At 45.9% G+C, this 25658-nt stretch overlaps 1 protein-coding gene across 3 annotated transcripts in view; it reads right to left on the reverse strand.

The window, feature by feature from the left end:
- LOC138262118 (Krueppel-like factor 8) overlaps window positions 1-25658 on the reverse strand; it is a 693482-nt gene that overhangs the window by 127820 nt on the left and 540004 nt on the right. Inside the window, exon 1 of one of the 3 annotated variants that reach the window (XM_069211885.1) lies at window positions 10369-10419. The exons of the other annotated variants lie outside the window; for them this stretch is intronic. Coding sequence (XP_069067986.1) covers window positions 10369-10404 — 36 coding nt within the window. The 5' untranslated portion in view covers window positions 10405-10419. Of the gene's footprint in view, window positions 1-10368; window positions 10420-25658 lie in introns of those variants that run through there. 3 annotated transcript variants of the gene reach the window in all.

Genomic DNA, 25658 nt, shown 5'->3' on the forward strand with positions numbered 1-25658 from the left:
TGACACTGCAGTCCCACTTCAGTTTTTCTGACATGTCCCGGTTTTGGGTTTTAATAATCTGGACACCCTAAACTGTGGTCTGCAGCACGTGGCAGAGTTAAGGCTGTGCAAGCAAAATGCTGCCATGCTAGAGTCGAAAGTGCACATTCCACTGGGCTCCGGGCGGCGGCTGGGTGTGCGCGCGCCGCACCATTGGAGTTTATTGTCAACTGCACTTTTTAAAGGGACATTTTCTGTCCTTTGTATAATTGACTCATTCGGTGTTTTAAGATTGAGTTTAATGGAAAACAGCTGAGAGCTGTGCGGCCACTGACCCCGGCCCACCATCCCCTCGCTGGCTGGGAGGCCGCTGGCGACATTCCTCCCTAAAAATACAGCAGGATCTTCGCAAACGTGCAGGGTGGGGCCCTGGCCGGAGACCGGCTTCTTGGGTGGAGCAGCAGAGGACGGGGTGGGGGAAGGGCGGCGAGCAGAGGCCTCCTGGCTGCCCGGACAGGCTCCGCCTCTGCTCAGCCAAAGCTGAACAAATATGAGCCGCGGGAGCTCCAGCTGGGAAGGAGGTCTGGGGAGGGACCGAGGGGCAGAAAGGGAGGCCGGGACGCAGACAAGCCTGCTATTCACGGGGACACAGAGGGAGAAAGCGGCTTGCATTCAAATGCAGCTCAGGCGAGCAAATCCCACCGGCCCTTCCCCCACAGGGAATTACGGCCAGCTGGGTGCCTGGCCCTGTGTGCCCTGGCATGAAGCAGCAAAGATGGCACGGTGGGCGCCGGTTACCGGGATCTGTCTAATGAAAAGAAAGGTTTAACTGATAGTTAATCGCACCTGTTAAGTGTAGTGTCACGAAGCCGTGCGTCAACAACAGCAAGCTTCGAGAGAAAAAAACATGTTTTATGATTGAAGATCCTATGGTGCCCCCCCGTGCCGCATAAATAGGTAGTCCATTTTGTGTTTTCCTCTATTGCTTGCTTTTCCTCTGGTACTTCTGCTCTTACCAAAATACAAAGAATATTCTCTGGCAAAGCCAGTATTTTGGGGTTTAATGTGCTCATTTAGAGTTAGACACTTCGGGGGGAGCCAGTAGGAAAGAAGGCTATAGTGAGGGCCAGGAGACGGACAAATTATGAGGCAGGCTTAACTAAATTACGTGGCAAAAAAAGTCAAATTATGCAGTGAACTGCAGCACATTTTTTGATATTATTTATTATTTTGTCATTTTACACATACCTACACGGTCTGCGCGAAGTTTCACCTCAATATTATCAGTTTAACAACTAAAGCAATAGAACTGTGACCAGTCAACGTTTGTGAAAGGTCTTTCATTTTGCGGCAACACGTGGCTGTGGCTTTACTAACTTTTGATTCATTTGAGCTAAAACGACTTTTTCGGTGGAAATATAATAATTATGCTGCAGATGAAGGATGACGTTGCAAATCAGGAAAATGCATAATTATGGGGAAAACGCAGCAGCCTTAGACTCGCGTAACTCTAGTGCCCACGATTAGTGTAAAGTAGTAGTAACGTAGTATCATGCAGCTCAATGCAAGACCTAAGTGGAGACGAGGGGGGGGGGGCGCCCAAAAAGCCAATAGCATTATGTGAGAGATTAAAACTCCACTGGGATTTTATGCTTTAATTACTCCCCAGTAATCACATTACACTGATTCTTCATTCCCATTCCAGTCCTTACATCATCAGGGTCGTAAGACCTGGGACAAGCAAAGGGTGGGAGCCAATGCTCAGGCCTGATTAATGTCACAGTACTATGTCATTTCAACAACACTCTGAACTTGTCCCTCGCCCAGTATGATCAGCTCTTCCATCTCTGTTTTTCCTTTGCCTTCTGGTATTTGTAGTGTTTGATGGCCTTTTCCAAATACAGGACAGCACATAGTAAGGACATTGCAAATAAACTGTCTTTGGTAAGGCCTAGTGGTCAGGCCTTGGCAAGTTGGTGCATTTTTTTTTTTTTAAAGATTTGTTTTATTGCTAGCTAATGCTGCAAAAAAAAAAAAAAAAACATAACCACGCTAAAACATGTCGGCCATGAGCTTGCAATAAAAATGAAAACAAAAAAAATGAGCAGAAGAGTACAATGTTTCCTAGCAGGCTTATTTACTTAAAGAAGGTTTAAAAACCTTTTTAAGATTTAACAAACATCACAGGAAAATATGATTCTTACTGGTGCAAATAAAATATACTATTGGCTTTGATCTACTACATATACCATGAAGATATTGATAAACACTGAAAGTAACTAAACAAAAAAGATGAGCATTTGTAAGAAAAAGGCATTGTCAAAGTAACAAATTAAAGCCGTTTTATGCAGATGTACAGCCAGTGGTTGCAGTGGGCTGACCCATTGCCCCATGATGATTGCTGTGGTGGGTGGAAGCAAAATGTGAATGTCAGCTGAACAGACCAATGGAGGAGGAGGATTGACCTGAAGCCCGTCTATGACGGTATTTATGTGCGTATTTGAATTTGGTTACATGAAGTTAGTAAACACCTAACACGGTCGCTGGGCCAGACCTAGAAGCTGGACTGAGCGAACTGCCCAGTGCCACAGCATTTATGAGAGCGATAACTCGACAAGTTCTTCGCAGTAGCAATGCTTGTTTGAGAGAGAGTAGGAGTGAGGGTAAAAATAACCCTGGTCACAGAGCAGGTAACGTAACGTGAGATGTGCTCAGCACACTAGTCACCGAGGCTCCGGGTGCCTCACAAGAAGGGCTTTCCAGTCAGGGATTAGCAAAACACTAACCCCGCGGCCTACACGGATTCTTAGAAAGTATAACTTTGTGTCACGAGAGGCCTGAAACACGCCCAACATGTTTTCTTCTTGTGACGATGACTTGAAGAATAAATGTTCATATTTTCAAAGACTGTCAATTAGCCCCGGGCCAACGGGTCACCTTCCACCAGTCCTATTGTTTTAGCTGACACCACTTTGAATTCTGGGACTAGTAGTTCTTTTTTTTTTTTTGCATAGTTAAAGAAAGAGCATGCCAAGGACCCTGGAAGGACATATTGGCGTGTCATGTGTGGATCACATAGCTAACGATTTCTAAACATGCTCTCTATTCCTTGTCCTGTCTTTTATAGAATGGAATGTCAATGGACATGATTAAAAAAAAAGGCAAAAACTAAGGCTCGCTAGCAAGAATGATAAATTATGATAATTTATTAGGCTAACATATTTTTGGGCGTTTCCTTTCAAGGTGGCACAGAATTCTTCAGGTGTGCATCGTGCTGAGCGAGCTAACAAACAGTCGCCCGCTCATCTGCAGGTAATAGATTTGAAGCACGGGAAGGCCAACGCGGCCCTCCATCATTGCGAGGAGTGCACCGAGTACCATCAGAATGGGCCAATAGTAACAGCTGTTATTTACAGCGCCTATAAATAGAAGTGCAGCAAAAAGCGCTATACACATCGGTAATTATTCCTCGGATATGCACACGACTGAGTCCCCGTAATAGGTATCTTCCCAAATACAGACAGGGTGGTGGAAGGTTTCTTTGCGATTATGTAGAGAGAGAGTGAGAGAGAATGAGAGACATAGGAAGAGAGAGACGGAGACTGTCTATGCGTGTATATAAACAGATTTGCAGTCACTTCAGAAAACAAGGTGGGAGAAGTGAAACTTTGCTCTTTGCTTACACGTTCTTCACCCGCACCTCAGTTTACAGATCTTTCTGGGTTCAGATTGACATATAGCCTTTCATGCAGCGTTCCAGAGCCTAAAACTATACTGTGTACCCCAGAACCGTAATAACAACAGATGCCACAACACTAAAACCGATGACCCTGATACTGACTTGATAAGGATGAAACGCCGCAGAGGTAACTGTAACCCATGAGTAAACAAATAGAAAAAACAGGATTGGTTGGACCCAAACCCCAAGCAGTGTGGTAGGGATGGGAGCGAGAGAATGGGGGAGATCTTCGCAGGGTATACTGTGCATAGAGGTGCACCCGCTCACGGCCCTTGGGACACGCCCCTGGCCAAGTGCCAGCACACCTTGTCATCAAGGTGAAGTGGCTTGAATCCGTTCCACAAAAGCCTCACTCGCGCATGCGTGACGACAGAGCGGAAGCACCGGCGACATCATGCATAGTCGGTTTCACTCTGCCCTCACCGCGCATGCTCTCAGTGGTCTCCAGTTTTACTTCTGCTTAATCAATACTTTTTATCACTGCGTTGTATTGGCCGTGATAAGGCAGAAATGATAGCTGCTCTTCACGGGGCCTCTCTTCCGGGTAGTCGGAAATAGGATACTTTTTACTACTGCTGGGGGCTTACGAGTTGGTCAAATATACGTGATTGGGTACAATTAAAGGGAGGTGGGGGGATTCCTTTTAGGTACCACAAACGTTTTCAGGCCTGGACAAACAGGGCAGTCGCTCCCTTGGAAAATGCACTTTCTCTCTAGCTCACTTCTGTGAATTTCTCTGTCTTGAACTTTAACGTGTAACAATGTGGTTAGGCAAGAAAAGGGCTTGAATTTGTTAAATATGGGTAATAAAATTAAAAGTTGTTCCAAACAGGTTGCCCAAAATAATTCTTGCCCAGGGCCCTCAAAATCCTTAAAAATGACGCTGGTAGGTATGTAATTTGCAAAACAAAACCTGGTTACGAAGCAACAAAATGCTGTGCAGAACATCGGTTCACTTTATGAGGGAGGGGGAAGCGGGGGCTCTGGACGCACTTGGGACAGTGGTTGTTGACAGGCTTCACTGCGCTGTCTCAAATCAAATAATCCTAACATAGCGCATAATTTAGTTCAGAGGACAGAACAATCCATCACAAACGAGACATATATTCCGTCCATCATATTACAAGTGCATTACATCCTACAGGACCTTTAAATCAGTGGGCGGGATATCAGTCATGTTTGTGACGAAATATCCTGTCCTCAGAAGTATAAATCAGGCCTTTATTTCGTTTTTGGAAGAGAGGGTACCCTGTTGCAACAGCTCCCTCTCCAAATCAAAGTTCCGCCTGCCTCACTAAGTAAGGCGGCGTTTCCGTATGTAGACGGCGGAGACTTTTCCATCTCTGCCGTCTACATACACCTCTGACGGCTTGACAGAGTAAGGGCCGTCAGAGGATTGGCCACGCGTGCAGCTGCCCTCTTTAGAGTGGTCGAAAACATGGCCAATTTTCACTGGTTGTCCCCTGGCAGTAAGGGGCAGTGAAAACTGATGAATAAACCTCCCTGTAACGGGAGGAAACTCCCTTGGTGAGGGAATCATGTTTTTTTTTATTTTCGAAAACAAAATCACACTATTCCATTCCCATTCACTTCTTCAGACTTTTCTATCATTTATTATCCCCACTGTTGTACATTTTCCACTAAATATCCCCCTCACTCTTCTACGACTTAATCACTTATTACACAGACTTCTACATTCTCCATCTTATCCCCCCACTCTTCTACATGTGTCGCCTATTCATGTTTCTCAGTTTTCCATGTTATTCCCCATTCTTCTACATCTTCATTGCCTATTCCTCACTCTTCTCAATTCTCATTCTCATGCCTCTCTCTCTTCTCCAGTCTCCATCACTTATTGCCCGTACTCTTCTCTATCACCATTCTTCATTACCTATTCCCCTCATTCCTCTCCCGTCTTCTTCAGTTTTCCCCACTCTCCTACGTTCTCTGTCTTATTCCTCTTATTTTTCTCCATCCTCCATCACTTCTTCCTATTACTCTTTTACATTTTCCATCAAGTATTACCCTCCCTCACCTTTTCTCTGTCACTGAACCATTTCCTTTATGCACGAGTAATCAATAGTCACTGTGCCCGGGCATTGTCCAAGGGGTCTCTGCAGTCCAGTGACGGTTTCTTCTCATGAGCGGGGGAGGGTTGCCCCCCTGCCCGCTGCATGCTGCGCAGAAAAAAAATAGATTGGCAACGAAAAAGATTTTAATGCCATTTTATTTTTTACCGGTGTGCGCAGTGCGTGTCCTCTGCTGCAAATTGACAGTGTGGAGGACTGAAGCAGGGCTGACTAGGCACTCCAAAGTGCGCATGTCACTTTGGCTGGATGTTTGCGCCGGCCAAAGTGACATGCACACTTTGAAGCTCTCAACCCAGCTGTCTTAAGACAGCTGGGTGTAGACCAAGCACAGGCCTCAAGGGCCTGAAAGAGCATCCAGCCAGCCCACTCCATCCAATCCAGGTGCTTCTCTCATGCTGGTTAATAGTATGAGAGCAGTATCTGATTGGTTAGGGGAGCTCTCCATGCATTGGAGAGCAGAAGAACAGTGATGTGGATGAGCAGCCCATGGGTAAGTGCCATTTTATTTTATTTTGTTTGAAATGTGTAATGCATGTAAGTGTAGTGGTTGAATTTTACTTTGTAGTTAGTATTATGTTTTTATTTAGGTGTTAGACCTGACAGCCTCAGGGTGGTCAGCCCTAACTTTTTGCCTGCCTCCCTCCACTTTTTAGATACTGTTTTTGCTGGTTTTAAGACTCTGCACACTTTACCACTGCTAACCAGTGCTAAAGTGCATATCCTCTCTCCCTTTAAACATGATAACAATGGATCATACCCAATTGGATTATTTAATTTACTTATAAGTCCCTAGTAAAGTGCACTATGTGTGCCCAGGGCCTGTAGATTAAATGCTACTAGTGGGCCTGCAGCACTGATTGTGCCACCCACTTAAGTAGCTCCTTAACCTGGTCTCAGGCCTGCCATTGCAGGGCCTGTGTGTACAGTTTCACTGCCAATTCAACTTGGCATTTAAAAGTACTTGTCAAGCCTAAAACTCCCCTTTTTCTACATATGTCACCCCTAAGGTATGCCCTAGGTAACCCATAGGGCAGGGTGCTGTGTAGGCAAGAGGCAGGACATGTACCAGTGTAGTTTACATGTACTGGTAGTGTAAAACTCCTAAATTCGTTTTTACACTGCTGTGAGGCCTGTTCCCTTCATAGGCTAACATTGGGGCTACCAGCATATACTGTTTGAGTGTTAGCTGCTGATCTGAAAGGAGTAGGAAGGTCATATTTAGTAGGGCCAGAATAGTGATACACAATCCTGCTGACCGGTGAAGTTGGATTTAATATTACTATTTTAGAAATGCCACCAAATTGAGCATTTCTCTGCACTTAAATCCTTCTGTGCCTTACAATCCACGTCTGGCTGGGTTCATTTGACAGCTCCCTTGTGCATTCACTCAGACACACCCCAAACACAGGGTACTTAGCCTCACTTGCATACATCTGCATTTTGAATGGGTCTTCCTGGGCTGGGAGGGCCTGACACTTGCATGTCAAAGGACAGTAGCCTACCCTCACACAAAGGACTGCCACACCCCCTACTGGGACCCTGGCAGACAGGACTGAACTGAAAGGGGACCTTGTGCACTTCTAGGCCACTCTTTAAAGTCTCCCCCACTTCAAAGGCACATTTGGGTATTTAAACAGGGCTTCTGACCCTACCAACTCAGACACTTCCTGGAGAAGAAAACCTGAACCAGAACCTTGCTTCCCAAAGGACTCACCTGACTGCTGTCTGTGAAGGACTGCTGCCTTGCTGTTGCCCTGCTGCCTTGCTGCTCTCTTGCTGTGCTGAGAAGTGCTCTCCAAGGGCTTGGATAGAGCTTGCCTCCTGTTCCCTGAAGTCTCAGGACCAAAGAGACTTCATCTCTACAAGCAGGACTCCTTGTGTGCCAAAAATCAACGCACAGCCTGCCAGAAACGACGCACAGCCAGCACCGTGGTGAAAAATTCACTGCACGCCGAACCGGAACGACGCAGCCTGACTTTGCAATGAGAAGATCGCTGCAGCGCCAGCGTAGCGACCGGAAATCCAACGCACGGCCCACTGGATCGACGCACAGCCGAGCCGGAACAACGCAGCCCGACTCCCAGAGAGGAATCGACGCAGTGCCTACTGTGCGGTAGAAACTTCCACGCAACGCCCACGGTCCGACGCAGCCCCTGTGACTTCGTTCTGTCAGCGCCGGCAATCCACGCATCGTCCCCGGGGCGTCCGAAAACCCCGCAACCCGAAGAGGATCCACGACAGAGCACCGGAAATCGACCCACAGCGGTCCCTGTGTGAAAACTAAACAACACATCACCGTGTGCGGCCTGTGAAATCGACGCACACCTCCCTGTTTTCCACACATCTCCTCCTCTGCAGTTCTTTGCAGATATTTTGAATGCAAACAAGCTACTTTGTGCTTGAAAGAGACATTTATTGCTTTTAAAAGACTAAAGACATTTTATATCACTTTTACAGTGATATCTCAACATACACTTATTGCATTGTAATTGTTTTGACCTGCATCTTATCAGAAAAATATTATATATTTTTCTAAACACTGTGTGGTGTATTTTTGTGGTGCTATACTGAGTTATTGCATGATTTATTGCACAAATACTTTACACATTGCCTTCTAAGTTAAGCCTGACTGCTCAGTGCCAAGATACCAGAGGGTGGGCACAGGATAGTTTGGATTGTGTGTGACTTACCCTGACTAGAGTGAGGGTCCTTGCTTGGACAGGGGGTAACCTGACTGCCAACCAAAGACCCCATTTCTAACATTGGGCTTTTGGAGTGAGTGGTATTTTATTTTGGGCTTTTGTAGTGAGGGTGGTTTTCTTTGGGGTTTTGCGTGGAGGGGGTGTTTTATTTTATTTTTATATACTCGCCCCACCACTTTCAAAGGGTACCAGCGTCGCTGGGTCTATGGAGGCCACACAACCCCTGCCTAAACGAACATTCTAAAGCAAATAGGTTTTGCCTTTTGGCTTTGCTAATATGCTGTTAAACGATGATGTTTAGCATCAGAAAAAAGAAAAAAACATAGGGTTATTGCCAATGCTGAGCAATATCACCACCCCCCACCTCCCCAACAGTCCAATGATGCAAATGCATGCACATTACCAGTCATACAGACTTACGCATCATGATCTTTTGTTGGCCCCAGTTTGATGACATATGCACAAGCATATGTCACGACGGATATGCAGACACACGTCATGGCCAGTGGCCATTTTGTTTGTGTTTTAATTTATTTTTCCAGCATGGTGAACACACACCTTGAAGTGGAAAATAAAAAAAAAAAAAAGAAAAGATGCACCAAAGATTATGTAGGTCACGGAGAGGCCTGGCACAAAATTCAGGGTGCTTAACACTTCCTCCAAAATGTTTAATCATTTTTAATTAAAAAAAAAAAGAGACAAGGTTAGCCTGGGGATCAATGCAGGAGCAGGTTGGGTGGGAGAGCTAGGAAGTGAACTCTAACACAGATAAGTTGGATAGAGAAAAGGAGCAGAGGGAGAGGGAGGGGGAGAGAAGAGAGGGGAAGAGAGCAAGCATTTTTTTTTGGGGGTGGGGGTCACGCTGAGCAGGACCGGGGAGATGAGGGGCTGGGGAAGGAGCACCAGACAAGAAAGCATAGTGGAATGGGGGAAGCTCAAAGAGTGTTGAAAGCAAAACGAACAAGCACTGGCAAAGGCAACATGCCTCAACTTTTGGGACCTGATGTGCTTTGGCAAGTTGGATTGGTAAACAAAATTAAAAAAAAAAAAAAACCTGCCCTAGTGGAGGGAAGCAACATGGTAGGAATGGGGTGGGCGGATTCACGCAGCCCTGTGCAAGCAACATGACACTGAGGGTACGAGGAAGAAACATTATGGGCGTGGGTGGGGAGTAACAAACAGAGGAAGAACAACATGGGGGAGGAGACGAGAGAGTGAACATAACTGTGGGGTGAAGCAGACAGGCGAAAAAGCAGCACAAGGGGATATGAACAAGAGGGCTTTTGCGCCCTGCCATGATGGCACAGAACATGTCATAAGTGTAGTGATATGTGAGGTAATTTGAAGTGCATGGTGAGGATCTCAGTTATAGTTACTAGAGGGCACAAGTTACAGCTACTTGAGATATCTATAACTGGTGCATTTCAGTTTTTTTGTTTCTTTAAAATGGAGTTTACCTGACATTTCCACCTATCTATAACACCTCTAATATTTTTTTCATTTAATTTCCACAGTCTTTTTTAATGTAAAGTAATATATTATTAAAGTACCAGTATTACCAACATTTGGGCATGGTTTGGGTGCCCTGGGTGTGCACCAGGGCGCACCCACTTAAAAAGAAAAAAAGGCTAATAATATGAGTAGCCACTCATTTACTACTGAGTGCTCCATAAGACGAACACACCATAATGGCTTTAGGCTTTTTAAATATTTTTTCTTCTTGGCAGGGACACCACCGACCAATTATTTTTAAGGTTGTAGAGGGGAGCAACCCCCCCCCCCCCACCCAATAACATTAAAAAAACAGACACACAGTAAGTTGTTTGGATTATTGAATCTGTTGCCCAGGAGAGCTCACCATATTTTTAAAAAGCTCTCTGAGCTCGAGCTGCATGCTCTCCAGCTGGAGTGTAAGCCCCCGTGCCGGTTCTACGGCTGCACTTTGTGGCCTAAAAAAAAAAAAAAAAAAAGACTCAAAAACATTAATGCTTTATTGAAAATAACTTTAGACAATCACTATTATTAAATATTGTAATGTGTGAATTTATAAAACATACATTGGGTTATAGGAATTAATGATTTTTTGACTAAGCCAATAGATCTGCTTTGTACATGTTGATGTGCTGGTCCTTTGATAAGGCTAGAAGACCCAGACACTTTTATATTTTGCTATTCTGAGCCCTCGACAAAGCTAGTAGGTCTGCCCTACTTAAAATAACATCTATATTGTTACATGACATAGTAAGTCATGCCCTGTGGTGGTGGGGGTGTTAGGCTCACAGTAGAGAATTGCACGTCAATGGACATCTAACTTTACATTAAAAAAATCATAGAAATGCAATGGTTAAAGGGACTTATTGTTAGATGAAAATGTCAGTTAAAACATACCATTTTAAATCAACAAAACCACTAAAATTCACCAGTTATAGCAATCTCAATAAACTTTGACCCACCCCCTTGCCATGCACTGGTAATTACTTAACATGTTCGAAGACATCATTGATAAAATCACTGCAACATCTATAGTGGCGTAATTGATGTTAACAGTGTGCATGGCTGGGACCCTGGTTATAGTTACTATGACTAAGTTACCACTATGAGCAAATTATTAGCGAAAACAGTTTTCTCTCAAACACGAATAAGCAAATCTTAGCGGATAGTCAGCATTTTTCACAGGGTAAAATTTCAAGAAAATTCACTAGAATTCATAAAATTAGATAACATCACTGACAAAGGATTTATATTGTGACTAAACCTGTTATCACTCTTTAAACGTGCACCTTTTTGTGATCCTCAAAACCTGGCATTCACCACAATGCACTTCAATAGGGACCATGCCCCTAAATCCTCTAAGGCTGCCACAAGATGTGTGGCCAGTCAATCAAGCCGGCATGCCCTTGGCGCCAGGATGTGCTCACCCTACCCCTTATTTAAAAAAAAAAAATCATTTTCAGGACACAGGGACCCTGTCTCTGAGTCCTATAATAGCTGCCACAAAATACTGTTCACATTGTTGCCAACCAATCAGGATTGACTAATCACCTGTGAACTTGCCAATCAGAACATGCCCGGACGATCCAGATATACTTAACTTTTTTTTTAATCCAATCATGCCCAACCACTGCCCCTCTTTAAACTCTAAGGGCCACATGTAGGTAGGTTCAGATTTGTGACCCGCAAATTGTGACTCAGAGCGACTCGCAATTTGCGAGTCGCAAATCCGAATGTTGGATGGTGTCCCTGACACCATCTGCAATTCGCAAAGGGGTCGCAAATGCCCACCTCATGAATAATCATGAGGTGGGCCGCAATTTGCGACCCCCTTGCGAATGGCGGCCCTCACAGGGATGGTGGCCTGCTGGAGACATCAGACCACCATGTCTGTGACTGCTTTTCAATAAAGCTGTTTTTTTTTGTTTTTGTAATGCAGCCCGTTTTCCTTAAAGGAAAACGAGATGCATTACAAAAATAAAATATGAAACGTTTTCGTTTCATTTTTTCAGAGAAGGCAGAGGTCTGTAGGACCACTGCCTGCTCTGAAAAAATGTTTACAGTGACATTCACAACGGGGAAGGGGTCCCATGGGGCCCCTTCCCTTTTGCGAAAGTGTTAGCACCCATTTGAAATGGGTACAAATTGCGATTGGTTTGCGACCGCGTTCATGGTCACAAAACAATCCTACATTGCACTGCGAGTCGCAATTAGGAAGGGAACACCCACTCCTAATTGCGAGTCACAAACCCATTTTGCGATTCGGTAACCAGGTTATCGAATCGCAAACCTGGGTTTGTGCATCGCGATGTGCTTTTTGCACATCGCAAACAGTGAAATTCGCTGTTTGCGACGTGCAAAAAGCTACCTACATGTGGCCGTAAGTTCTCTAAAATGGCTCAGTGGATTGACACAAACAGCACACATTCTGATTAAAGGGGTAACTGTTACCCAAATTCAGTTTAATTCCATTGAGCCATGTGTTTCTGTATTGGGAAACAAAGTTTCCTATTAGAATTAACATGGAAAATTGCACTTTTGGGACCCTCTTTTTTCTTGGGCCAACATGAGGGATCAGCCCAAATCTTTTCATAAAGGAGCTGTGGTGAATTAACCTTTTCTTTTGGAAAGTTTTGTGCAGATTTGTCAAATGGCACCAAAGTTATCAGTGAAAGAGAAAACACTCTTCCCAAGGAAACTCTTGACTTAATTCTAATAGTGTGATCACTACTGTGCATGTGAGAAAGAACACATAAAGATTAAATGTATAATGTGGGCCTAGATTTCTATTGCGCGGTTCTGGTGACATTTACAACCCCTGGCGTCCAAGGCTGAGTAGTTCATAAATGTTACCTGAGCTCAAGATGGCAATGTAAGACACAAATGCACATTACTAGTTGAATAACTTATCAATTGATTTTTGTACTCTTTAGAAAGATCTGCACATCATCCATTTAGTATTCATTGTTTGTCTGAAACTGGAGATATGTCTGTCAAAGTTTTGAGAAATGTGTGTATTTGTTGGGGAACAATGTGCTAAATATCTAAAATGTGTTTTATGCAACTATGTGCATTATTATTCGTGAACTTTTAACTGCAAAGCCAACTATAAGGGAACTACACCCATGTATTCTAAAATATGCTTCAATTTCTAGAGTAGGTTTAACAAGATATATAAAGAAAGAGTATAAAATTGCAATGTGACAATGTCACTTTTTTCCGACAGGGTTCGGCATTTACACTGTTTATGTTCATACAGTGGGGAGGATTCATTGATAGATGCTTGCATCAAGGATAGGCCATGTCACGTGCTGATTAATGCTCCAAGAGATGCACTGTCATTGTGAAAGTGTTAGCGTTTTTCCCAGCAGTGAAAGAGAGAAGACATGCTGGGTTCATCATTCAATAAACTTTATTTGTTTAAGGAACCTAAATATGCTGCAAATGAATCAAGCACTGTGAATTATAGGAAACAATTAAGACTTCTTATCTGTAAGATAGAGCTTTGCATCTACAGGCAAACTTTCAATAAGTAGATATATATATCTTCAACGAAAAAACAAAGGTTAAAGTGACGTTATAATGAGGTGAATATGTCAGTTAAAGCGTACCATATTAATGTACAAAATCACTGTAATTCACCAGTTACAGTTATCTTAAGTAACTATAACTCGCAGCCCAGCCATGCAGTTTTCTCATCAGTAATTTAATTGCAAATGTTGTGGTGATATTATCAATGCTGTCAAAGATGATACCATGAGTAATGTAATATGTGGGGTAATTAGAAGTGAACAGTGAGGGCCTGAATTACAGTTACTTAAGATAACTATAATTGGTGAATTTCAGTGGTTTTGTACGTTTAAAATGACATGTTTTAACTGAAATCTTGATCTAACTAGAAGGTCACTTTAACCTTTGTTTTTGTAATTTTTTTAATGTAAAAGTAATATTTTATTGCCATACGAAAAGTTGACCCCCTACGCGCTGCACATGCTCTTTGCTGTGCGCAGCCGGGATTGGCAGCAGGGCCTGGCCTGTGACCATGTCCTGCACCCAACCCACTCGTGGGCAGCCAACCCCTGTGCACAGTGGAGGATTGGTCGTAAGCCAACCCCAGCACTCAACCCTACCCTTGCCCCGTAGGATGGGGTTGGGTGTAGGGCCTGGCCTCTGAGCAGCTAACCTTACACACGGCCTTCTGCAACACCAAAATATAAAAAGTGAGCCTATTGACTTTATCAAGGCGCGATCATATCATTATACATAAAGCAGATCTAGCATCCTTCTAAAAACAATCACTAATAATTTTAATATAATGTATATTTCAATAAGTCACACAATGCATGGTTATTACTATTGATTACTCAAAAATGTTTAATAAAGTTTTATTAAAAAGCATGCCAGTGAATTTATTTCATTTTTATTACTGCATTGTGGGGATGAAAAATGTTAAAGTAAGTAGTCAGAGACATATACTTTTCTTAATGAAAAAAGAAAATAAACCCCTCCATGAATCTTTTCCCTAAACATTTTTCAGCCCAAAACATGTATTCATAAAAACAACCACAAGAGGCCCTTGTGTCTTGTTTTACTACACCTTCAGGCCACATAAAATGCAAACATACAACCAGCCCCTAGAAGGTGATGCAGTCCAAGTTGTAGAGTAAAAGCTCCAGCCTGGGAAGAGCTTTAAAAAAATATGATAACTTCTCCTGGTGTCATGGATTCAATGACCCAGACTTACTGTTTTTTTTTTCTAATGTTGCTGGGTGGTTGCAGAACTCCCTGCAGCCCACCACAACTTTGAAACAAATGTTTAGTGGTGCTCTGCCCCTTCTAGGGACATCACCAAACAAAAAAAACATGTCAGTAGCCCTCGCAGGACATTATGGGGTGCTGCTTGAAGGAGCAGTGATTAATAAATGAATGGCTGTGGCCGCTCATTTCTTATTCACTTTTGCCTTTTTAGTTATTTTTTTTTGGGTGTCCTGGTCCCACCACAGATACCCACTGTTTATTCTTCATGGAAGGCTGCGAGGGGAGCCGCAGGGCCACCAAAGCCCTCCCAGCTCCCTACACATAGCCTCATTTCTAAGGACTACACAGGAGCTCGCATTATCTTTTTGTACAGCCTCGCAAGAGCAGTTTTCTTTTGATTGAGCGGGATGGGAGCAGTTGACAATATTGCACTGCCTAATAGCACGAGCAGTGAAAGGTTTTGTGCCCCCACCCAGCAGGACCTGCTTAGTGCTCCTGTCTGCTGGGAGCATTACACTTTCTCTGCCCACAGTCTACAGCAGGGAAATAAATGGTGTTCCTGGTGTTGGGAACACTGAGACGCGGTCCTTGAGCCAGCCGCAGAGGATGGAGCTCCTAGGACCATAAAATAGCTTTGGGAGAGAAAGAACATGCACCTCATTCCCTAATTGGTAGTTTGCAACTCTGGGGGATGGAGACTTCTTCATGTCCAGTGAGGGGAGTTACACCCCGCCCCCTCCACTAGTAAAATATTGACCCCTGGGGATGGGGGCTCGGGGAGGCGGGGCAACATGCCCCCTTGCCTTAATCTTTTAAACGGTGCCAGAGAATGGGGTCCCCAGGGTGGCTTTTAGGCTCTGGCGGGGTGCCCCCTAATCCCCTTTATGAAGATAGAAAATATCAACCCCGGAGGATAGGGCTCCCTACACCTTGTTCACCACAGAGATATTGCTTACATTCGCACAGAAAGCAGTGCTTTCTAAAAATATATCTATATTGCAGATCTTCTGCAAATTCATGACAAGATTTAAAAATAAAGCTTCCCTTGGGGGTCAGGTTATTCCTACCTTTCCCCCTTATATATTTTGTAACCTGTTTTTAGGGCTCAGGACTGAGTCCCGAGTCCTAAGATGGCTGCTGCCACATCCTTGTTGATGTGGTGGCAGCCAATTAGATCTCACCATGAGATTGGTCTGCTCTCCAGTATGGTATATACTATGTTTTTAAGCCTTAATTGCTCGAAAAATACTGAACGGATTTACATCAAATAAGAAAAAAAACACTTTCTGCACCAAAATCTAGCTGCCTGCCAAATCTGGTGTAAATCCATTCAGTCGTTTGGGCTGTAGTTGTGTTTAAATTTCCTATGGAAAAGTAAATGGGCAAACACGTTTAGGGACCACCGCTTTTTCTCGGGCTCCCGCTTGATGAAGCCCCAGTAACTTTCCAATTAGAACGCGAAGTGAAAAAAATGTTTTTGGAAAGTTTTGTGACGATTTGGGCCGACAGCGCCAAAGATATAAGCAAACCAAAAAATGCATTTCCTATGGAAATATGAATCTACCTATAGCTATGCAATGGTGACTAGTTAGGACCTAATTCCCATAGACAAAGCAATTTTTGTTTTCCTAATAACGTTGGTGCATTTGCCAAATCTTCACAAAATTTTCAATTACCTATAGCTATGCAATGGTGACTAGTTAGGAGCAATTTTTGTTTTCCTAATAACGTTGGTGCATTTGCCAAATCTTCACAAAATTTTCAAAACTAGTCTTCCATTCATCTCAACTGCTGTTTTTAAAGTTTCAGAGTGATTCATCAAGCAGGGGCTGAGAAAAATTGGGGGCGGGGAGAAGGGCAGTTTAGTGTCTCGGAACCTGTTTTCCATCTGCAATTTCCTATAGGGATTTTGAACACTACTACAGCCCAAACCGCTGAACGGAATTACACCAAATTTGGCAGAAATGGTAGCTATGCAGCTCCCCTCCCCTTTCATTACTTGACAGGGCCCCGGGGGATGGAGTCCCGGGGACAAAAATGGCCTGGGGAGGCGGCCCCCCCTCCACTTTTAGTGATCGGGAAGCCCTGGGAGAAGGATTCCCTGTGTTGCAATTGGACTGGGGAGGGGGACTGCCTCCCCCCTCATGGGTTGCCTACATATGGGGGGGGCACAGGACCTGGGCGTAGGCCAGTCCCTTCAGGTGTCCCACCGTTGAGCACTGCCGAAGCCCTTGCGAGGCATGGGGGTGGGTGTCTGCAGTGGATTGGCTCCAGGTCCCACAGCGAATCCACCTCAGCGCATGGCCAAAGGCTGTGTGTGGAGTGGTTGCCTACAGGGGATTGGCTGCCTATGGCCAATCCCTGCTGTGTGTGGACAAAGGCACTGGGTTGGTTGCATTTGGGGGTGTTGGTCGCAAGGCCCTGTGGCGAACCCCACCTCACATAGCGAAAGGCCTTAATTTAACTACACCTTGCGTCTTTGCCATGCACGGCTACTTACCCCACATATTACACAAGTAATGACATCTTGTAAGACATCATTCATAAAATTGCAACATTTCCAACAAAATTAGTGATGACAAAATTGTGCAATGCGGGGACGTGAGTTATAGCTAACTTAAGGCACAAGTTATTGTTTCCTGAGATAAGTATAACTTTTGAATTTCTATGGTTTGTGCGTTTACAATTTGAAACTAACTATAATGTCCCTCTAATCTTTGTTTTTCTTCAGTGAAAAAAAAAAATATTTTTATATATTCACTGAATAAAACAAAGGTTACAGGGACATTATAATTGGGAAATAGAATTAAAAAAATCTTAGAAATTCACTGAAAAAAACAAATGTTACAGGGACATTATAGTCAGACTCACAATTCACTCGTACAAAACCAGTGAAATTCAGCAGTTATGGTTACCTGAGCTACTATAACTTGTGCCCCGTAATTAACTGCTTATGACCTCACATATTACATCACTCATGACATAGTCAGTGGCATCACTGATGACATCACTCTTGACATCATCCAGTGAGTGCAAGTGTTTTCTAAAAGGTTATGAATGTTAAACATATATACCAAGGTACTACAAAAGTTCAAATAGTATACTTTCTGTACTACTAATGAGTGATACTGTTTCTAACATATATCATATGAGTGGCTGTGTGACTGTGTTTGAATGGGTGTCTGAGTGCCTGTATGGGGGTGTGAGCGCAGGTATGTGTGTATAAGTAGGTATGTGAGTACTTGTGTGGGTGAGTAAGTGGCTGTGTGAGTGACTACACTGGTGAGTGACTGGGTGAGTCAGTGACTATATGGGTGAGTGAGCAGGTGTATAATAGCTGTATACATAAGTGTGTGGATGTGTCGGTGACTATGGGAGAGTGAGTGAATGTGTGAGTAGCTATACTGTTGAATGAGTGGATGTGTGAGTGGCTGCATGGGTGAATGTGTGGGTGTGTGTGAGAAAGTAGCCTCTTTCTAGCATGGTTACCTCCACTTTTGGCCTGTTTGTGAGTGTGTGTCAGTGTGTTTTTACTGTGTCACTGGGATCCTGCTAGCCAGGACCCCAGTGCTCATAGTTTATGGCCTAATGTGTATGCCTGTGTAGTGCCTAACTGTGTCACTGAGGCTCTGCTAATCAGAACCTCAGTGCTTATGCTCTCTCTGCTTTTAAGTGTGTCACTGTAGGCCAGTGACTTCATTTACCAATTTCAATTGGCACACTGGACCCCCATTATAAGTCGCTAGTATATGGTACTTAGGTACCCAGTGCATTGGGGTTCCAGGAGATCCATATGGGGTGCAGCGTTTCTTTTGCCACCCATAGGGAGCCCTTACACAGGACTGCCACTGCAACCTGCATGAAATAGTGTGTGCACTGCACTTAAGTAACTTATAAATCACCAATATGTCTAACCTTCACTTGCTGATGGCTAGGTGCAAAGTTACTAAGTGTGAGGGCACCCTTGCACTAGCAGAGGTGCCCCCACATAGTTCAGGGCCATTTCCCCGGACATTGTGAGTGCAGTGACGCCATTACTTGCGTGCACTACATATAGGTCAATACCTTGATGTAGCTTCACAATGGTAACTCCAAATATGGCTATGTAACATGTCTAAGATCATGGAATTGTCCCCCCATTCCAAATCCGGTATTGGGGAGCCAATTCCATGCATCCTGGGGGGTTCCACCATGGACCCCCAGTACTGCCAAACCAGCTCTCTGAGGCTTGCACTGCAGCTACAGCTGCTGCCACCTCACAGACAGGGTTGTGCCCTCCTGGGGTCTGGGCAGCCCAAAGCATTTCCTCTGAGAGCAGGGAGTTACACCCTCTCCCTTTGGAAATAGGTGTTACAGGCTAGGGAGGGGTACTCTCCCCCAGCCTCTGGAAATGCTTTGAAGGGCACAGATGGTGACCTCCTTGCATAAACCAGTCTACACCGGTTCACCCTTCTCCCCTGCTCTGGCAGGAAACTGGACAAAGGAAAGGGGAGTGACTACTCCCCTGTCCATCACCACCCCAGGGGTGGTGCCCAGAGCTCCCCCAGTGTGTCCCAGACTTCAGCCATCTTGCTTTGTGTTGGAAATGGCCCTTTTTGCAGGGTTATCCCCAAACTTTTTGCCTTCTTCCTCCTATTTTTTTAGGTCTGTTTTTGCTGGTTTATTGTCTCTGCTCACTTTACCACTGCTAATCAGTGCTAAAGTGCAAGTTCTCCCCATATAAATTGTACTGTGGATTGGTTTATCCATAACTGGCATATTTGATTTACTAATAAGTCCCTAGTAACGTGCCCTAGTGGTGCCCGGGGCCTGTGAATCAAATGCTACTAGTGGGCCTGCAGCACTGGTTGTGCCACCCACATGAGTAGCCCTGTAAACATGACTCAGACCTGCCATTGCAGTATTTGTGTGCGCAGTTTTAAACTGTCAATTCGACTTGGCAAGTGTACCCACTTGCCAGGCCTCAACCTTCCCTTTTATTACATGTAAGGCACCCCTAAGTTAGGCCCTAGGTAGCCCTCGGGGCAGGGTGCAGTATATGTTTAAGGTAGGACATATACTAGTGTGTTTTATATTATCCTAACAGTGAAATACTGCCAAATTTGGTTTTCACTGTGCAAGGCCTATCTCTCTCATAAGTTAACATGGGGGCTGCCTTTAAATATCCTTAAAGCGCAGATTCTCTTTGAGAGCAGATACAAATGTGGAGTTTAGGGCCTCTGTGCTCACAATTTAAAAATACATCTTTTAGTGAAGCTTGTTTTTAGATTGTTAGTTTGAAAATGTCACTTTTAGAAAGGAGGCATTTTCTTGCTTAATCCATTCTGTGACTCTGCCTGTTTGAGGATTCCCCGTCTGGGTCAGTTTGACAGTTGGGCTGTTCACACCTCTCCTCTAGACAGTGACACAAAGGGGGCTGGGGAATAGCCTGCATATCTTGATTAGCCATCTGTGCGGGAGAGGAGGAGTGGTCCCTCACACCTGAAAGGACTGTGCCTGCCCTCACACAGTGCCGCCTCCGACCCCCTGGTGAGTGTCTGGGGCCTGGCCTGGACAAGGAAGGATATTGCAAACACTTGAGACTTTGCTTTGAAGGAGAAGAGCTGAAGAGCTGAAGGAGGAGTACTGTCCCTTTGCTGTGTTGCTTTGCTGGACTGGCCTGCAGTTGCTGCTTCTGCCTGAAAAGAGTGCAAAGGGTGAACTTTGCTGTGTGTCCTGCTTGAGAAAACTCTCCAAGGGCTTGGAGAAGAGCTTGCCTCCTGTTGGAAGTCTCAGGGACACCAAAGACTTCAGTTTCCTCAACCTGCAGCACTGGGAACTGTGTGTTTTGAGAGGAGAAACCACTGTGACGCCGCCAACGACGCCACTGGCCTACACCGTGACCTGCGGACGCCACAAGGAGTCGCATTGCCCCACTTCGCACTGCGACCCTGGTCTCCCCGACGCCGGTCTCCCCGATGCCGTCATCGGATGACTTCACCGAGCTGCTGCTCGCACCGTGACCTGTGGGCCCCGCACTCCGGCATCGCCTGCTCACACCGCAGCCTGGGCATCCCCGACGCCACGTCGCTCCTGCTGACACCGGCGCCGCTGCCTGCACCGTGGCCTGTGGACACCGCTTGTGAGGTACACGAAGCACCGTCCCGTCCCGCGCCGCAGCCCCGGTCCACCAACTCCAGCACCATCGACTCCTGTGTCGTCACCAGGCATCGTGCCTGCACCGTGGCCTGTGGACACCGCTCGCGAGGGTCACGAAGCACCGGCCCGTCCTGCACTGCTGGCTTGGGCCTACCAACGACAGCGCTTCAGCAACAACAACAACGCTGCCTGCACCGTGACCTGTGGACACTGCACGTTGCACCGCCCTGCTTCACACCGCAGCCCTGGTCACACCGACGCCACTGGATGCCATCACGAGCCGCTGCCTGCACCGTGACCTGTGGGCACCGCACTTTGCATCGTCCCACTTCGCACTGCAGCACCGACGCCATCCACGCCGGCGCACCTGACTTCATCAGCCTGGAGTTCAATCTGCAACGCGTGTGACCTCAAGGGCCCGACGACTCCTGCACCGACTCCGAACCCGACACCGCAACGTCAGTGACGCCGCCCTCCGGATCTCACCGCGAGGATCACGACGCCCTGCAAATCCAAGGTACTGTTTGCGGGTCTTCCCGACACAGTAGCTTGGCCCGCAACGCTGCGGACGGCCTGAACTGTTGGTTTTGTTGATCACGACGCCGTGATAGCCCCAGGTGGAGCTATCGACTTCAAAGAACTGTAGTTTTGAGTAAATCTTGCATAATTCATATTTTTCTTACTGTATGTTGGATTCTTATCGTATTTGGTCTTGTTTTATATAGATAAATATTGGCTATTTTTCTAAAACTGGTGTGGTGTCCTTTTATAGTGTTTTCACTTATTACTGTGTGTTATAAGGAAATGCTTTACACATTGCTTCTGAGATAAGCCTGACTGCTTGTGCCAAGCTACCAAGGGGGTGAGCGGGGGTTATCTGAGCCGGTATCTCCCTTATCCTTACTAGAGTGAGGGTCCCTACTTGGACAGGGTGCAAAACGACTGCCAACTAGAGACCCTATTTCTCACACTTTGCAAGGTGTGGGGGCACTCTGGAGGCCTCTGAGTGGCCAGTGCCAGCACGTGATGTCAGAGACTCCTCCTGATAGGTCCTTAGCTGACAAGGTAGCACATCCTCCTCTTAGGGCTATTTAGGGTCTCTCCTGTGGGTTCTCTTAAGATTCTGCTAGCAAGCTTCCTTCAGGAATCCTATGCAACAACTTCAGACTCTTCTGACCTCGATGAAATCTGAGCCGGTATCTCCCTTATCCTTACTAGAGTGAGGGTCCCTACTTGGACAGGGTGCAAAACGACTGCCAACTAGAGACCCTATTTCTCACACTTTGCAAGGTGTGGGGGCACTCTGGAGGCCTCTGAGTGGCCAGTGCCAGCACGTGATGTCAGAGACTCCTCCTGATAGGTCCTTAGCTGACAAGGTAGCACATCCTCCTCTTAGGGATATTTAGGGTCTCTCCTGTGGGTTCTCTTAAGATTCTGCTAGCAAGCTTCCTTCAGGAATCCTATGCAACAACTTCAGACTCTTCTGACCTCGATGAACCGCAGCCTGCTCCAAGAAACGCTGTAACTGCAACAAAGTGTCTACAAGAGACACTTTTTTTCAGCAACCTCAGCTCCAAATCAGCAACTGCAACAGTTTCCATGGTGTGCACGCTCTGGGGACTCCCTGTCTTCATCCTGCACCAGAACGACCGAAGAAATTTCCAGTGGAGTGACGGAGTCACTCCCCTGCTCCAAGCAGGCACCTTCCAAGATGACCAGTACCCTTGGACTCCTCTCACAGCAGTGTGCTAAGGACACAGAGGGTGGACATCATTGACACAGACTGTCCTGAGGTCCTGCTGATGCAATTTGGAGGAGGTAAGACCTTGCCTTCCCTGAGAGCGAGTACCCCTATGTACTGCGTCTTCTTCACCTCCTGAGGCCTCTGTGCACTCTTTGCAAAATTCCTTCGTGCACAGCCTGGCCCAGGTCCCCAGCACTCCATCCTGCGACGCTCAACTCGCTGAGTTGTTCTCCGGCGGTGTGAGACCTTCTTTTGTTGTGCTGCATCAACCATATTTTGCACCTCCTTTGAACCAAGGTCCTGCTGCTCTTGGTGGTGCTGGCTGGCATCCTGAGGGCTCTCTAAAGTGCTTCTAAAGTGATGAGAGCCCCCTCTTCTTCCTCACACAGAGTTGAGGCCCTCAGGTCCCTCCTGGGTCCACCCAGCGCCATTTTGATGCAAAACGCATTTTTGTCGTAGCCAAGGCTTGTTGACGACTTCCAACACAAAATCTCGTCTGCAACGATCTTCACGCTTTGCGACATCTTTTGCATCATGCAGGAACCCACTCGCGTCTTACTAGGGTGCATTTCTGCAGTCTTTGACTAACTGGGGACTCTTCTTTTGCACCCTCTTATGGGTTGGCAGGGGCTCCTGTCCTTCCTGGAACTTCTTTCGACTTCTGGACTTGGTCCCCTTCCTTTGCAGATCTTCAGGTCCAATAATCCAGCAGTTGTTGTTTGCAGACTTGGTTGGCTGCTGCAAAATCCCCAAAACGAGGTGTTGTGTGTTCTAAGGAAACTTGCAGTAAAATTTACTCCTGCTTTTCTAGGCTCTGGGGTGGGGTAATTTACTTACCTTTACTGTATTCTTACTCTCCCAGCGATTCTGCACACACTACACTTGTCTAGGGGGAAATTTGTGATTCGCATTCCACTTTTTTTAGTATATGGTTTGTGTTGCCCCTAGACCTATTTTCTTCCATTGCATTTCATAGGATTTTCCTCTGTTTGCATTGTTTTATGACTATTTACTTGTCTAATTCTTTTACTACTGTGTCACCCAAATAAATACCTTTATTTTTGGTAACACTGAGTATTATCTTTACTTGTGTATGAGTACTGTGTAACTATTGCATGTCTCCTAGTTCAGCCTAAGCTGCTCTGCTATAGCTACCTTCTATCAGCCTAAGCTATAGAACACTGCTACTTCACTAATAAGGGATAACTGGACCTGGTATAAGTACCCAAGGTACCCACTACATACCAGGCCAGCCTCCTACAGTGTGTGAGTGGCTGTATGTGTGAGTTAATGTCTGTGGCAGTGACTGTGTAAGTGAGTGGTTGTGTGAGTGGCTGCATGGGTGAATGAGTGGGTATGTCAGTTGCTGTATGTGTAAGTGGGTGGCTGTGTCAGTGGCTGTATGGCTGACTGTGTGGGTGTGTGAGTGGTTGTATGGGTGAGTGGGTGTATCCGTGGCTGTGTGGGTTTGTAAATGGGCATGTGAGTGGTTGCATAGGTGTATGAGTGGGTGTGTGAGTGGCTGTATGGGTCTGTAAGTGGGTGTGTGAGTAGCTGTGTGGGTCTCTGAATAGATGAGTGAGTGTCGTATGGGTGAGTGAGTGGTTGTGTCAGTGGCTGTGTGAGTGAGTAGATGTGTGAATGGGTAGGTAAGTATTTGTGTGTGAGTGTATGTTTGTCATGTATGGGGGTGTGAGTGGGTGTATGCGTGGTTGTGTGAATGATGTCATCAGTGATGAAAATTGAGATGTCATCAGTTATGTTACTGACCAAGTCATGAGTGATGTAATATGTGAGACCATAAGCAGTGCATTATAGGGCACAGTCTATAGTTAGCTAGGGTAACTATAACTGCTTAATTTCTATGGTTTGGTACGTTTAAAATGTGAGTCTAACTATAACTTTCCGTAACCTTTGGTTTTCTAAGCACATTTCTATGTTTTTTTAATTCTGTGTCCTAACTATAACATCGCTGTAACCTTTGGCTTTTTCAGTGAATTTCTACGTTTTTTTAAACGTAAAGAAATTTTCATTACTATATGTTAATCCAACCACCACCGCACATGGCCTTTGGCTGTGCATGGCTGCGGTTTGCCACAGAGCCTGGCCTGCAGTTAACCCCTATAACAACCCAACATTGCTCTGTGCACAGCCTTTGGCCCTGCGCAGTGGGGGTTGGCCACAGGGCGTGGCCTGCAGCCAATCCGTACAACCAATCAACCCTGCACTGTGGCTACTACACCCAACCCGTATAACAAACCCAACCCTGCACGGCCCTTCCTCCCCAGGCCGATTCCGATCCCTGGGGACCCCATTCCCTGGGGCCCAGCCTAAATATTTAATTTATTTTTGGGGAGGAGAGCCATGCGCCCCTCCCCGAGGCCTGGTGTAAACATTTAATTTTTTGGGGGGAGAGGGACTGCACGGCCACTCTCCCCAGGCCCATCTTGACCCCGGGGACTCAATCCACTGAGGCCTGGCATAATTTTTTACATTTTTTTGGGGGAGACAGGGTCTGCCTGGCTCCTCTCCCCAAAGCCCATCTCAGCCCAGGGGACCCCATCCCCCGGGGCCCAGTCATGTGACCTAAGTGCCCTCCAGGGCACCCAGTGACAATGTTGAGGACCGCGAGGGGAGCCTGAAGGCTCTCCAACTCCTGTGAGAGAAGTGTTTCTTCTGTTTCCCTGCTTGCATCTCTGCAACGAGGGAGAGCTGTTTCACAGCTCTCACTTCATCTGAGTGTTTGCTGTGACTTGGCAGGAGCTGTCACAGCTCCTGCCAAGTCAAAGCAAACAGCTATGCCCCGGGTGGACCCCCGGGACATAGCAGGAGCCGGCCCTGGGGGATGGTGGTCCTCAGGGCCATGAATGGCTCCACAAGGAGGGCCACGTGGTCCCCATCCAGTATCAATAGCCCCAGGGAGGTGAAGGTCCCCGGGGGTCCACAACGGACTCCTATGTGTTTTTAAACTTGTGCCCCGGGGAAGTGGCGGTCGGTCCCCCTCCATTAGTTTTACA

This window comes from Pleurodeles waltl, chromosome 10 (assembly GCF_031143425.1).
Source record: "Pleurodeles waltl isolate 20211129_DDA chromosome 10, aPleWal1.hap1.20221129, whole genome shotgun sequence".
Lineage (NCBI taxonomy): Eukaryota > Metazoa > Chordata > Amphibia > Caudata > Salamandridae > Pleurodeles > Pleurodeles waltl.